Source organism: Zootermopsis nevadensis, unplaced genomic scaffold, assembly GCF_977971745.1.
Source record: "Zootermopsis nevadensis isolate Lab colony 2312 unplaced genomic scaffold, Znev_1.0 Znev_ptg000018l, whole genome shotgun sequence".
NCBI lineage: Eukaryota > Metazoa > Arthropoda > Insecta > Blattodea > Termopsidae > Zootermopsis > Zootermopsis nevadensis.
The window spans coordinates 4,868,933-4,885,703 of NW_028259150.1; the positions used below are offsets into that span (position 1 = coordinate 4,868,933).

At 38.9% G+C, this 16,771-nt stretch overlaps 1 protein-coding gene across 5 annotated transcripts in view; it reads right to left on the bottom strand.

Annotated features, from left to right (window-relative positions):
- The window catches only part of LOC110837427 (UPF0415 protein C7orf25 homolog), a 306,526-nt gene that overhangs the window by 151,940 nt on the left and 137,815 nt on the right, over window positions 1–16,771 (bottom strand). For 4 of the 5 annotated variants that reach the window (XM_087351166.1, XM_087351165.1, XM_087351164.1 and 1 more), the window contains exon 3: window positions 598–648. In XM_087351166.1, the coding sequence (XP_087207292.1) occupies window positions 598–648 (51 nt within the window). Of the gene's footprint in view, window positions 1–597; window positions 649–1,560; window positions 1,687–16,771 lie in introns of all 5 variants that reach the window. The other variant, XM_087351170.1, reaches the window with a different exon arrangement.

Here is a 16,771-nt window from a genome sequence, read left to right on the forward strand (position 1 = left end):
CCATTAAAAATACTGCCCTACAAACGTAGAAAGTTCTGACAAGCGTTGAAAGATGTACGCCATTATTTCCTAAAAGCATTCTTTGCAATTTTCGATGACGTTTATCTGTTGATACAAGAGAAGTTACCCACACTAACATCAAAGCACGTACGTACTTAAAACCTGAAGAGCCTATGAACGAAATTACTACTGCAGGTCATTTCAGATTTTTTTAAAAATTTAAATATCACTAACATTTGCGTTTTATAATACCAGTAGATACAGCAAATTTAATTATTTACGCTACACGTTTCGGCGTGACGCCATCTTCAGTGGCAATATCATACTACGAGCCAATCTACCGAGTTTTCATGAGTGCGTGTCCTCAGTTCCTTTACGCGTACAGAAGTTATAAGCCTTCCCTACAGATTTTAATCTCCCATCCAATACTTAATACTCACAACGATCGCATGGATTAGGTGCGTGTGTGATTTACCACCTAGAAACTGAACTCTGAACATCAAGATAGAACACAGTGGTTTACCGATAACTGGCAGGTGCTAGAAAGCCGGACTTCGAGAAATAAGACGTGTTAGAAAAGTCATGACAAGTACTTACGTCCATCTCCTCCTTGCCGATGTCAGAAGAAGTGATCTGGAGACCTCGAACCTAATAACAGAAAAATAATATGTAAGATTTGAGGTTTTCACAGCGGTGAGTATTAAGATTTCTGTCTTCTGGGTTGTTGCGCTGTGTAGTATGGTCGATGCTAACCAACGTTTCAGAGGTCATACTGCCTGAATCGCCCTGATGACGGAGGCAGTATGACCTCTGAAACGTTGGTAAACATCTACCAGACTACATAGCGCAATAACCCAGAAGACAGAAATCTTCAGAAAAATAATAAATTATTTTCTACATTTATGTAATTTTTTGTTGTTATTCTGTTATAATTCTTATTGTGTTCTTCTCTTGTGGTGTATCTGTAATTGACCTTCTGCATGTTGATGCAGCACACTAATAAACAGATTAAATAAACTACTGGCTCGGCAGTAGCAGTAGTAGTAAGGGGATTTCAATCGAGGGGCACCGACTATCATCAGTCATAATAAATTTCCTGACCTGACACATACTCTTCCTTCTACGTATAACCTACGCAGTTCACAACGCCATTTTATAATATATAGGCCTAAACAACTTTACAAATGAAAAGTCCCCTAAAGGGACCTATTCTAAGATAACAGAAGCCAGTTCACATTTTCATCGTGTATTTCTGTAAGTTTGATTTGAATATTATCCTCCCACCTACCACTAGATCTTAACCAAAATTGACCCCCCCCCCCCCCCTTCCAGTAGGTCTTTACTTCCTGATCATGAACAAAAATTGTGAAACTTCGATATGTGATATGTCTCTATTTATGTTTCTAAAGTCGCAGGGAATGACAGTTAAGAGAAGAGAAGAGAAGAAATATTCGTATTTATTTGTTACGTTATCTTTCAAAGACAACTGTTAATGACAGTAACAGAAATAAAATTCATGACCGAAGAAAGAGCAGAATGAACCCCTGAATCGCATGTTACCATTCAGTTCTCCGAAAGGTGTCTGATCCCGGAAGGATACATCATGTGAGTGCATTCAGTATAAGAAGAAGGCAATTTTCATCCAGATCTTCTAGATAATAAGACACTGTCGCAGTCGTTGGATATCTGTAGAAGAGAGATCGGCTTTTCTCAATATTGGCATTCTTTTTACACAGTTTTAATTCCTGCAATTATTTACAATACCACAGGCCCGTAACATACCTTTCATATGTCGGTAACTTTGTCACACATTTAACATTCAGTTTGTCAGTTCCAATATTATTAATTGCGATAATTCTCCCATTTCCTTTGCTGTCTGTCGTCTTTCTCCTTCTCCATACTGTTTTGTAAGGCAGATCTTAGAATTTAACCAGTTGACTGTGAATTCAGTTCTAGTTTATGTTTTAATTTAGACAAAGGAACAAGTGTAGACTAACAAAACCCGCAAAACCCATCCACAAAACAAGAAATTCTCACTATCTGACAGCCTTAAAGTTCTGTGCTATGCAAATTGCAACTCCCTAGGCAGTAAAGTTACTCCCTCCCTTTTAAAATTAGTGTAGTACTACTCTTCCTCATTATTACCTACACTCAAGCCCAAACCCTCCCCTTTCATCCCCATACACGACACTTGACTTAGAACGCCTCTTCATGCTACCACATCGAACAGCAGAACAAGAAACCCTTTCCACAAGTCGATGCAAAGTGAAAGTGCCGTTGCGAATGCAAAAGAATGACTTCTCTCGAAGTTTCTTTCAATGCGCCCAATTACAATACTAGTAGCACTAAAACTCCCTTTTAACAGCATTAAAAGGTTTCAAGAAGACTAATCTTCCTAGCTATCATTTTATGACTGCGGTGCTAGGCTATATAATAAGCTACAGTGTTTCAACACCAAAGACGATATTTTCATATTTTGATCTAATGCGTAGCATTTGTATCTTCTAAACACTTTACCTTGTCGCGTACACAAACATCGACACCGCTAAAGTTTCTAGTTTCCAGATCACAACCACGCACCAGCCAACTAAATTAATAAAACGCGGTGTCTTCTGTGAAGGGAAAAAAACAGTTCAGTTGTACGACGACGTCCTTTATGATGCGGAACCAGAATTTTCAGCACAGTCACTTGAAACCTGAATAAATAGACTTATAATTAATCGTTAGTTTACATCTTCACACGTTAATGTCCGCAACAGTTCACTTGGCGAATGCACTCCACAGAAGTGATTTTTGCGCTACTCTCGGTATGATTAAGCAACGGGACGGCAAATCGGATATTCACCGATCAGTTAACATTCTAAACAGCGGTATTCGCTACATTCTTAGTGGTGCATGCAGCGCGTTCTACGGAGAAAAGTAATTTTGATGGTAGCACTGAGCAGAGAACGTGCTAAGCGTTTCATACTAAGTTTCCTTCCTCCCTCCCGGTCCACCGTCCTTAAGACACAAAGATAAATCCATTCTATCCATTTTAAAATATTTTCCATTTTAATAGTATCCTCCCATATAGCCTACGCCTGATTTAACAAATTATGTTATGTGAACTAACTATGTAGCATATATCAATCTCAGTAGAGGAGACAGAAATAAAATAATAAAAAGATTAAAGAATATAAAAAGGGGGGGGGAAAGATGGAAACGAATTGGGAGTGCGTGCTATAAACAACATTTCTGTCTAAGATCATAAATGGGAGTTGCATTCAATGCTATAGTTTGTTCTACTTTTTGGTGGGAACTATATAGCTTCAAAATCAAGGGAAAGACGCAATTTATGAGACGTATAAAAGCTACTGAGAGGGTCATAATGGGCAGTGCTTCCATTACAATCCGCCCGCCACAGACCTCAACATTCATAGCCCAGATTGCTTTTTCAGTCGGCAACAGCCAAGCCTCGTGTATGCCTAACAGGCTATTAAAGTGAGACTCAAAGAAATGGATTTTGACCAATCGTAAGGCCATTGTCCATTCATAACTTGCCATCGTTTTATATTCACGATTGAGGGACGAAAGAAAAGGTACACTCACGTTCCGAACAAAAGTGAATCACCAGATCTGCAGTTCTTTAGAGCAATTACTCGTAATGAAAATGGAAAAGAATTAGATTAACTGAAGGGCTGAGTAAAAAGGTGGCCAAGTTACAAGAGTAGAAATGTTGACTTCAGGTGTTATGTGTCATCTTAAAAAGGCAAAAAACTAAGAATGTTCTAGTCTAGCACTGATTGTCGCTGCTCTGTTGGTCTAACGTTGTTTCTTACAGAAAAAAGTCGTATTTGCTGACGGTCATGCCGTGTACGTTGAACATCAAGCTACATCAAAGAGCAGTCTTATCAGTTGTGTGCTATGGGTGTAAAATGGTGTGCGTCACTTAAAGAAACGCCGAAGAAAATGACTGAAGTTGAAGAAATTAAATAAGTAGTTCTGGATTCTAAACGAAGTTCGTGATTTATACACGTCACATGGTAAGACAATCAAGGTTTAGGATCAGCTAAACACGAAACTTGGGAACAGGATACAATAAATTGGTGAAGAATTTTGGTGGGAAAACCCTTTAGAGACCGGTAAATTTCATAATTGAGAAGGAGGGGGCTAATATTAAACTGGACCTTAAGAAAGAAATATTTAAAAGTGGGAGGCTCAGGGTCTTTTCCAGGAGTGTAGCATTCGTGTTAACCGTGTTAGGACTGTTACAGCCAACACTTTAAAAAAAACTAAAAATTAAATTGCTTCTGTCTTACGTTCGTAGTTCAGTGGTACTTCATATTCTGTAACACAGCAGAACCAATAAGATAAAATACATAGCTAGCCAGATCAGGCTTCTCAAATGTATTTTCACAATTTTATAACTTGTCACAATACATCTGTCGATTATCAACATAGTTTTATTCAAGTACTCTCACTGCACAATTCTATTTGTGTTAACTTATTTAGACATCTTGTACATAAATTGCAGTTCTCAAGCAACACAACAAACAATTTCAAGACACTGCGTGTATTGATGGATTCCCTCCAGAGATGATGATTCAGCGGCCATAATGACATTCTTCGCGGCAGTATGGGAGAATTAAAAAGATAGGCAAGTCTCCAACGCCATTAATGCCTAACTATGTTTCAGGAAAATCAATCAATTGCTTCTCGTGGAAAATAAGAAAATGACGGAGAGCTTCGTTCTTTCGGAATCCTGTCAATAATAGTCGCGTATGAATATGAGCATTTGCTCGTAACTATCTAGTAAGCGAACATTAGCCATAAATAACTGGCTAGGCTGTTAGTGAGAGACAGACATGAGATGAGTTGAGGGAAAGAGACAAACGGTGAATTGAAGCAGTAGAATAGGGATCTAGCCCACAGGATGAGGTGTAAAATACGGCCAAATGATCGCTGGAAAGATAATTCTGAGACCGGTACAAGAAATAAGAACTAGTAATTATCTCCAATGTGTTCAGGAAACTGAAGATAGTGACACATATCAGAGCTACGACTGTGCAAACAGAATATCGACGATGGAACTTCTTGCACGAAGACCACTTAGAAGGCTAAGAAGTGGATGCCAACATAACATTGATATTCATCCTTGGGAAGCAAATATCGAGAATGGGAGGAAGGTGTGTCTCAGAATCGTGTTCAGTGGCGGTTATTTTTAATTATGGGTGAAGTAATTAGTTAAAGAAAAATAATTTAATATGATGTTCTCTGAAGATGTTGGGATGTTGCGCCGTTTAGATTAACAGACGTCTACCGACTTTTCAGATATGCTCACTGCCTCCATCATGAGATCGCGCTGATGACGGTGGCAGCAATCATCTCTGAAACGTCTGCACACTTCTACGAGAATACACGGCGCTACATCCCAGAGGACAGTCGTCTTCACACTCGCCGCCGTGAGAACCTAAAATCTCACATATTGTTCTCTGTTTTCAGACATTAAAATTTTATTGTAGTGTCACCGATTATGAACGTCAACCGAACAAAGCCCCTATACTCTTATAGCGTGTCTTGCTGTGTGTTTCGTGGCAACAGAGAACAGTCTGGCAGAAAACTGTCGAAACGACCCGGCGAACAAGAGAAGGGAATCTTCGCCTACCACGGAAAATACGTTACTTTACGTGCAATATTGCGGAGTCGGAGGTACAAGGAAACCAGACTTTCTGGACGAGAACCGATGTAGTTCACTTCTCATTCCTTGCGACAATCGTTACATCTTTTCCATAATAAATGTGCACATCTTTCGTTATGACACCAGACTGTATGGGTAACTGTAACCACCGGAAATATGAGAAAGAATTGAGTCGTATATAAAATCCTTTATATGCTGTTCCAGTTGGCACACTTACATGCAGCAACGACATACGTGGGGTCTCTTTTGAAGATATGCGCTAAATCTAAATTATGCTTTCATTATTCTAAAATTTTGACGTCCTTTTTTACAGTTGATAAATTAAAATTTGTTTTTCTTACTATACCATTGAGAATCAAGTGGGCGAGATATGTGGTAGGCATGGTGAAAACGAGAAGCGCACGCAAACTGAAGAAAATATACCGAATTGCCAATATATTCTATAAATAACATGTGAAGGTATTGTCTGGATTCAAGTGATATCCACAACAGGTAATTTATTGACGAGCTAAGCAACTATCGTAATTTCAAATACCTTCCTGCGTCTGGAAGCAATTTCATTTACAAAAAATAAAAATTTAAAAAAAATTGATATGCCAGGCATTGTTCGAGACAACGGTGTTATGGAAACATGACATATATTCGTGATTCATTTCAATCGCTCGTAAACACATGAAATCTTGACTGCATCGTCAACAGAGAGCTTCCGTCCCGAACATACGCACCGCTGCGTTAATCATCAGGGCGACCCAAGGACCTCTGAAACGTCGGTGAACTTCTGCCAGACTACACGGCACAACAGCCCAGAAGACAGCCATCTTCATTTTTTTATTTAATATGTAATCGATAATTTTGGTTATATCGATTTAAAATGGAATAATATACCGATCTAATGGACATGGTTTCCAGTTTAAATATACATTACTTGTATAAAACAAAGATTTTGTGGAAGATTTCGTAAAGGGCTTGGATGGAGTTCGTAATGGTAAACTCGCATACACATTGTTTATGTCTGAAATTGTTACCACAAGTAAGATTCATGCAGACGAAATAATGCCTTTCAGTTTTGACCCGGCGTGGTACACAGTATAAGAACATTAAACGGTTCGTCGCAATCTCTACGGAATTCAGAATCACGCTGTATCTCCTTTTTGCTTTCAGTCGCCAGCATATTCTTGTGTCGTCAAAGAAAGCATTAGCTAAACTGTGCGGAAAAGTAGCCCACAAATTCGTTCATTTCTTACCTAGAATGCGAATCTTTCAAGATTTATCCCATTGTACGGATGCTCTTCTTTCTGTCTTTATCTGCTACTGCAGCCTCCAACTCGCATCCCATTCGTCCGCTTCAATCTTTGACTTACTTCTTCTACTTTTAAACCATTCAGAAAAAAACAGGGGAACACGTTTTCAAGTTCAAAGCAAAATACTAAAACCCATCCAGAGGTCCAAGTGAATCCTTTATGCATGTATATGAATGTTCATTAGGCAAAAATCTGCCGAGGTATAACGCTGTAATTGCTCCAACGCACATATGAACACAAAAAGCAAGGATCGCTGTAGCGGGTGTGCAAATAATGCTACAAAACTTTGTTTCAAATAGTATGTAGAAAAATACTGTTCATTAAACTTTCTGAAATTGTTTTATTTCGGATAAGTCGTGGACATTACTGACACAGGACTTGATTCGTGTATGCAAAGAAACGGAAACTTCTAAGTCTCGTACGTCTTCACAGAGGATGATCAAGGAACAATTATCATCGTCTCGTATTTTTCTTTGGAAGTCATATCCTTATGATTCTAACTACCATTTTATTATAGTTAAGAAAAATGAATGCAATGAAGGAGTATCTAAATATGTAAAGAGGTTTATCACTACCAGCCAGAAGGGTGGGACATGTAATACAAATGCGGAAAGACGAAAAGTTCCCATAATACTTGTTGGAAAGCCTAGTATGATCAGGCTACTTGGAATTATCTGATGGCAGTTACAAACTTTCAGGTATAGAAGATGACCGTAACATGATCAACAAGACTGACTGAATCGAACCCCGGACTATCCGAATTATATCAGCTATGCAGACAACCGCCACTACTTGTAATCAGGTGGTGTAACCGCCGGCTGGTCAGACAATTGGTCATTTAGTCAGCTGGAAAGACTATGCTACGTTAGGAACATTTCGACAACAGTGACTGAGGTGAACTATGGTGACTGAGTTTTGGACGCTTCTACCGTCACGTGCCCTCGTGAGCCAGTCGGCTTCAGTGAGATGGTGTATAAAGTATTCAGTTTCTCCCAGCGTGAAGCAGGACATATTGTGCAGTCACTGAATCCACATTTCAACACACTTTTTTCTAGCTGCTGTTTGCTCCAATTTTTGTTTTAACTGCGTAGTTTAGGAAAGCGGGCCATTAGTATATTTCACATACACTTATAATTACTTAATGCGCTTTCAAATTCTTATTGTCGTAATTAATTCCGACAGCGCGCATAGTAGTACAGCACAGCTTTTTACAACAAAACACACAAAAAAATTCATTCAGAAGACCGTGATGCAACACAAACACGATGATGTATGGTATACAAATATAAAGCGCTTTTTCACAACCTTTTAAATGCCCTCTCATTTCAATTGTCCTCGTAATATATTTTACTCTTACATTTTAATTTATTACAAAATCATTTAGGTCTATGTAGCAGAGGGAGAAAACAGAGGGACAAGCCAAATTAAATTTTGCTGTTACTTCACTTTGATTAAATTGAGCAAGACTTTCAAACAAATGTTTTCACACACACACACAAAAAAATCCAAAACAGTGAAGTTGCGTAGAGGAATTTTTCTAGTTAAAACATTAAATATTTACATTGTTGTAAAATTAAAATTCGGACTGATAAATTTCAACTGAGGGTTTTAGATGTAAAACACAAATTTTCCGTCTATCAAACTCGAACCTCCATTTAACCTCTTTTAATTTTTGAACAGGGTCACGAGGTGAGCTGCATGCTTTCTATGTTGGTCATGGGTCAGAATGTAAGTACAAGGGGGGGGGGGGGGGGGTAATATCGGTGAGAGCGGAGAATACGTTTTTAAAGGCCTTACGCACTTCTCACTAAAAGACTGCTTGCTGAAATAAGCTACTACTCAGTACGTAAATGGCCAGCCAGGGCTGCGGCAGTGAAGTGACTTTCATCGGACGCGACACCATCCACGCAGACAGCAAGAGGTGGTTTGTTGGTGAGGGATCTACATCCCTTTGTTTGAAAAGTCGACCACTGAAAACTTTTAACTTTTCATGTACAATGGAAATTAGCGGAGACAGGTGAAGTGGACATTTTTAATTCTTGCAAAATGAAGCGTAAAATGAGATACATGAGGCTTGAAAGGGATAAACAGTGACGCTGAACTATATAATAGTTTCTTAGTAGCTCGACCGTTATTAACGGCAGTCAATATTCGAAGGACACGGATTGTGATCATTAAATGGCCACTAAAACGGTATCTTAAAACTACAGTGACTAAATAAATAAATAAATTTTGGCCATCTCGGTGATAAATCTAAAATGATACGATTGGCGGTGTATGTAATATCAACGGATAAATAAGAACTGTTTCCTTGCTTTTAGTTGAAAATCCCGAAGAAAAGATAAATCAAAAGATCTGGGCGTAGAGAGGGTGATAATATTAAAATGATAATCAAGGAAATGAAATGGGAGATTGTGGACTTAAATCACGTAACTCAGGAAGGAACCGTTGAAGGATTTTGTGAACACGGTAATGAACCTCCGGGTTTCTTAGAAAGTGGAGTATTTCTTGACCGTCTCAGTTAAGCATGAACTTGATCAGACACTAGCAGCTGTTTCCCGTTGTCCTACTCCGGGAAGATATAGCACGTGCTTGTACATTCAGCACTCATTAATTACACCAGTAATGCTATCCATCTTGCTTAATTAAATCTGGAAAGAGACAGAGATACTAGAACGTTCTAAGCTTTCTATGTATTTAGTTCAAAATATACGAAAAGGCAAGAACATGGAACATGGACATCCGTCTAAAACAGAAGATTCGCAGATTGCAGTCTGCACATTGCGCATTCAGAATAACTTCGGCGCCACGTGGAAATTCAGAAGCTGTTCCAGAAATAAAGAAAACGCGCGTTATGATTTATTGATATTGGAATAAAAAATAGAAATAGATATCATGAAGTCCGGTTCCATAAAGTGAGAAATGTATCCAACTGAAATGGTGTATGAAAGACACATTTGGCTCTCGAAGTTTGGCATTGCAATTTTTATTAGCTTAACAACGTTCATGTACAAAATTTTCGTTCTACAAAAAACTGCTATGTGGGAGGTTGGTTTAAGAGGTCTTGAAGCAAAGCAGAACATATTTTATTATCGCCAATGAAGTCTTCTTGGGCGATCAGCCGTGTCAACTAGACAGTATGGAATGGTCTGATCCCCCGAGAGTACTTAACGGCAACTCAATCGTCAGCGAAAGATTCATTTTTACACAGAAAATATCTCATTTTCCATACCAAATTAGAATATTTCCTTTCTCTTCCTTCAGTGTATGTTTATTAATAATGTAGCTGGCAGAAATCAGTAGGGTTTGAGGTTTTCATAGCGACGAATATGAAGATGGTTGTCTTCTGGGTTGTTGCGCCGTGTAGTCTGGTAGAAATTTAACGACGTTTCGGAGGTCCTTGCTACCTCCATCTTCAGCCCAGACTGCACGGCACAACAAAGTCGAAGACACCCATCTTGGCAGAAATCTGATGGTCTAGGAATGTTATTCTCTCTTCCAGGAATGCCCAATTTAAAATGTAGTAGATCGATTTGATCTAAACTAAATGGAAACCTGTCTTTAACATAAAACTTATATAGTCCAGAGAATACAGAATTCCCTGTAATAAATGAAAATAATTTAACACGAAAACTAAGAATGAGGATTTAGCAGAAAATATTCTGTTCGCACATCTGTTTTCTGTTTAAGTAATTTGACTGTGTTACGAATTAAAGCATTTATTGAACTTATCTGATAACGAATATTCCTGACATGAATGGGACCGAACAGATTTTTGCCAAAATATGCAGAGAGTCATTTAAAGGGCGCCACTGGCAATTAAAGGCAAGGAAGTCAAACTGAAAATGTGTAGGCCTTGTGCCTGGAAAGAGTGCAGTGAACACACGAAGTATAGGCTTAGACACTACCATCTGAAGAAGCATGGATTATTCCTTACATGTAATTTATATCATAAATACATGAGATATGTCCTACATAATTCCTTTTATTCAGTAACAAATAGGCTTTTCTGCCTTAAATCTATCTGAAACAGAAAGAAGTTGAAGTCCCTTGATATTTTGTTATGAACAAGCTTTACTTTTTCTATTATTTTAAAAGATACAGAGATACGCGAGGCGAAGTTTGCGAGGACACTCATTGCACATAACCTGGAGTTTGTTCCAAGAAATGTTGCCAATACACACTCTGCAGAACGAAAATATAAACACGCACGTTCTGGTATAAGTTTGTGAAATACTTTACGTCACAATTCAGATCAAACAGAGAAGAAAGAGCCATTATATCGTACTGAAGGATGGGACGAAAACAAAAGAAAATAAGAAACCCCATGAACCAAGCTTAAAGATAGGACACAGTTTTCAAATAGAAGCCTCTTCTTTATTCTTAAAAGATATTTCAACACAAAAGTCTTGTGTAATTTATATAACGTGGATAAAAGGTTTCCAAATACCCTATGGAGATATATTAACTATACCAAAGTTGCAATAAATATAGATTAAAAAGTATATTCGAAAATTAAGACTAGGACTTCGGTTCTCGCTGTATAAATTTCTTTATTACAAATCACAAAACAACCCCCACAATAATGCCCAGCTCATTGAACAAAAATTGCCAAAACGTCAACATAGAAACAGGATAAGAGGATAAAATGCCAACTTGGTAATAAATATAGGTGTTTGGCTTGGTCTGGCTTGGCTGCTAAGATTGTAGAAGGGTATGTGGATTGCCAAAAGAGTATAATGCAGTTTAAGCTTGATTGATAAGGAAGTGTGGAGGGTAGGTATGGGTTTTGAGTGGGAGTCTAAATCCCTGGGGTAAAGTCGGGAGCACGTAGGGGCTGCTTGGTGACAAATGAGAAATACTTTTCCTTTTATCCGATATTCCCTCTCTTTCACACACACTCTATAACGTCACCTACTCCAACGTTGCTTTTGGATGTTCGACGTCAGGTTTTAAAACGGGGGTGGGAGAAGATCGCTTTGAAAGGATGCAGTGGGGGTGTTTCATTGTTGAAGCTCCATGTACTCGCAAGATAGTCTTCTTTCCCATCTTGACAAAAAGTCGGGGAGTCCACTATGCATCGCTTTATATTTTCCAGTACCACGTCTTCTGGGAGGAATGCGACTTAAACCGAATATTTGAGTTTCCAGCCAGCAATCAGAGCGCAGTGAAATGGTATTCATTCTTGTCCATCTCGTAGTCTCTTCCCCTAGCAAAAGACAACAACCGAGTAAGTCCACGAAAAGAGAATGGTTGAATAAACCCTCTTCACCAGTGGTTTTTTGCCGAACGTTGCGGTACAGTGGGTTGCATCCTGCTACGTTTTCACGACATCCCGGGTTGAAATTCAGCCAGAATACCAGCTATCCCGATTGAGGCCATTCGTGGTGTTCCTTAGTCCCTCCAGACAAATACCGGGATAGTATCTTAAATTACGCCACAACTGCTTCCTTCCATATACCTTCCCATTCATTAATAATACCATTATTTTATGTTATATAGGTTGTGCTATTGAAAGAGTCGTTAAATAAATCATATAAAATAATGGTTTCCATACCATTTCTGGTTCAAGAATCCTCTCGTATTGTACGGTGCAAATATATATATATATATATATATATATATATACACAAAAAAAATTATTGGTAGCTCATTTAACCACATTTATTTATAATATATATGTTAGCACCTTTATCCTATATTAAAATAAAATACATCGTACTGTCCACAATGATTTCTAGTTTTCATCGGAAACAGCGCGCGGTGTAATTTAATGCGTCTCCCGAGCCTCCAGGAAGTACAATTTTTATTCAGAAGCTTTACTCAAAAAACATAAACAAGGCGTTCTATAATTACAAATGCGGCATATGGAGTACTTGTAAAACGGCCCGATGTGCACTGCGTTCTGTAGTCTTATTTTCTCATACCATAATTTGTTCTATTTATGTCTGATTACGAATCATGCCCAGTAAAAAAATAAATTGAAATAAAATAAAATTTGCATCGCACATGTCGGAAAGTTTATAGGGAAATAATAATTTTCCTAATTCACTATGTGACTTTCTAATATGAAATCAGCCTAGATTTGTATAGTAGGCACTGCATTTAAAAAGTGTTGTCCGAACGATCAACTTATGAAAAAGTTCGGAGATCCCTGGACGCTATTTTCAGTAATTCATAATCCAGTTCCTTTCGACAGAATTTTAAAACGTCCCGCAGTTTCATAATAACAAAACCGGATTAATTTTCCTACCATTTTCCCTTTTAATTGTCAATATATCATGTGTCAATTACATGACGAAATGTGCTTGGAGATACTTTTGAATTTTTGCTCAGGAATACTTTGTATGTTTGTGTCGGTCATGTATCACAGTGCAGTTGTGTTAGTTATTGTTACTATTTTGACCACCCTAGCGACATATGACAACACACATGAAAGGACACGAATAAATACCGCATTAAAATATTTGTATGGACAGGCTTAGTAGGATGAACATACCAGTCAGACAGTTGACTTATATTTAGAATGGCGTGTATTTTTATTTCCAGAGTCAAAATATAACAAAACTGTGTAACATTTTTAACTTCCTACCAATTAGGTACATCGTAGGGGATAAATAAGAATGGAGCATAAATCTGGCAATTCACCGCCAGCTGTATGTTGATTCGTCGGTTGTTTAATGAATGTTTCAATTGCACAAGTTATGCACAGTCTAATCATACTATAAGGTAATGTATTATGAATATTATACAGACAAGGAAGGAGGCGATACTACCCCGTCAAACACCTTCATAGGCTGAAGTAGACCACGAAAATAATCGCTAAGTACCGCCGGTAATCAGGCTGAGTTTCAAATGGTTATCTCCCGGTTACAAGTCCAGAACGTACCACCATCTTGTGCAGTGTTTCTGCTTACATTCTTACGTCCATGTCGTGGCGCTGCGCACAGGGTTAACATTGCGATGTAAATCTGTTCCAAGAGTCAGGAAGAAGTACTGAACGCCACACTCAATGTTATTTTAGACATCGTCAGTGCAGCGTTGTTTCAAATCCTAACTTGTTGACATATCAAACGTCGCGGTTTTCACAGCAGTTCTCCTCCTTCGTATTTTAGAGGTCCCGGGTTCGGTTCTCAGTAATTAAGCCGGATAAAGTGAGACTTTTTGTGGGAAATAATAAAAAAAATCAAAAAGAGTACATTTTGAAAATAAGTGTCAATACAGTACACCTTTCCATTCGTGTCCAGTCTTATTAGCAGGCCTGAAGATTCTGCCAGTGAACTCTGCAGTCTGCTCTGAGTCAAATTCAATTAACGTACACCCCACAGTTAAATTACCGACCAGAGAAACTCAACTGTAGTTCAGCAATCTTGCATTCAATAGGCGCCCGACTCGAATGTGGGGCTCGAGTAGGCTACCCTGACGAAACTTTTCCAGGATAATAACTCACCCTACAAGGGCTAGGACTGGCTGCCCGCCATTTCCTTTCTCTTGCAGCATCATTGCACACCTTGCAGCGTTCCTCCTAACTGATCTAATGCCGTGGGTTATTACCAATTATTTCTATTGACCGATCCAGTAATTACAACAATTCTACTCGTGCTTTGCAGAAGACATTGCAGGCCGTGGTCTGGTTTCCACTACAGAACCATTGAAAGATTGAGTGATGACACCGAAATACGAAGACGTCACAATCTGCTCTCTGAAGAACATAAACTTATCAGTTTGAAGCAATTCAAAAAAAAATGGAGTTATAATGTAGGGTACAATGTGAAAGTCCGAAAGTCATGAGATACGTGTATTCACATACCATCTTCAAAACACATTACCCCAAGTCCCATCTTAATATTATCATCCAGTCTTCTTTATTTCAGAAGTGGCCAATATCCAGAGGGTTTTTGCAAATATTTCGTACGCATTCTTGCCTCTGCATCTTGCCGAGCTACATGTCAGTGTTTTGTAACTCCAATTCACTATCGTAAGAATACTCCATAAAGTTGCGGAATTATCAAGTTCCTCGTTACATGATACCCTCCATTCCCAAAAGATTTCATCCCCGCTAGTGAAAGCACACGCCTATTTGAGCCTCACCTCAGATCTGTCCACTTGATGCGCCAACCGAAACAACAGAATTACGGCTACTGAAATGGTGTCAGCTTTCAGCAGCTTCAGATACAAATAAACACTAGAAGCTTTAGTCCTTCCTTCTTTTAACTCCTGTTCCTTCTATCTTTTTTGGTTTGTGGTCACATGGCGACATAGCTTGAAGGTTGATCTTCTTTTTGGTCCCATGAAACAGTCTCGTGAGACCACTCGACGTAGTAGCGAGTGCTGTCTCAGTGCTTCTGGAATTACGCTTCAAGCAGCCAGTACCAATAGCCAGTTCACTTGGGAAATCTTTCTCATTTTCTTATCCCGTCGTCTTCTTTCTTCCCGGTTCCCCTCCCCTCACTTTTTGCCTTTCTCTTTCAACATGGTTTCCAACATACGTGCTCATTGCGGATCTCGTGCTTATTGACTCAGCGGATGAACAAGGTAAGGGAGATTCTACTTTCTGGCCGAACTGCGTTTCCTGTCATGTTTGCTCCACAAAGAAAAGAAACGAAACCCCAAGGATTGATCAAAGACGAACTTTTTGAAAATCTGGAAACATTTGTTTTGCTACGTACGTGCGTTCGCCCAAACTAGAAACAAGACTTGTGGTTTCATTGCACTCTGAACGAATTCTGAGGTAATGTGTCATCCCAGAATTGTACTTGCGCCTGTACGTAACCTTACATTCTTCTGTATTCTTCAAGTTACGGTTTGATTTAGTTTATTCTTACAGCGGTTGAGGTATTACACCAGGATGGCGTATATTTAATGCAAGACGTTTCGGAAGTTTGCTGTGTTCCCGTCTGCTCCGTTTTCAGGTGATTGGTTGCTGTTGTACCGATTATAATAAACTACAATCAATTAAAAAACATCTATATTAACAGATAATAAAATAATTAAACAAAAAATGTTAGACAACCAGCTCTCTGAATTTCAGGGAACAGCAAACTCCCGGCACGATAAAAGTTCTTCGGACGATGGGAAACATCCAACAATTGTGGCGTTCTGCTATAAAATTTATGCTAAAGTCAAAGTTGTCCATGTGTCTAAGGACGCCACTGAGACCTATTGAAGAACGCAGTTAAAGTTCTACGCGTTCATATGACTTGCACTAGATAGAGGTGAGTGATCAGGTTCAGGTTACACCGGGGAAGGAGACGCCGGTCGGCTTGTGGTGGCGAACAATTGCCACTGCCACCGACGACTCTTCACAAATTCAAAATTATAAAGAACTATTTGCAACACACTCATCTTATTATGTACACAGAAATTCCTCCGCGTCGAAGTAAAGTTTTCAAGAGTGCCATTAGCAATTCAGTGATCCAGCAAACGTTTCCCAACCTGTCCATGCAGCCCAAGGAAATAGCTTCACGGTCATAATCACGTCCTTGCGTCAGTCAAAAAAATGCTCAAGCGCTGTCCACCTGCCGAGGTAACGTGATGCCCAATACGAACATCATGCCTCTGGAGGCAACATCGTCTTTGTCATAGGTTTCCTACCAATAGCAATATGAACACGGGTTATCATGCAAACTTCTGAAGTAGGAGTAGTTCTTGCAAATGTGATGTAAGATCTTGAAATTTCGTGTGGGAAAAACATTCCGCTTTCGTTAAGTCTTCTTTGTGTAAAGTGTGAACCATGTGTGGCGGGTGCGTGGAATATACGCATTTTGAATTACTTCATTTCATGAGCTAACAA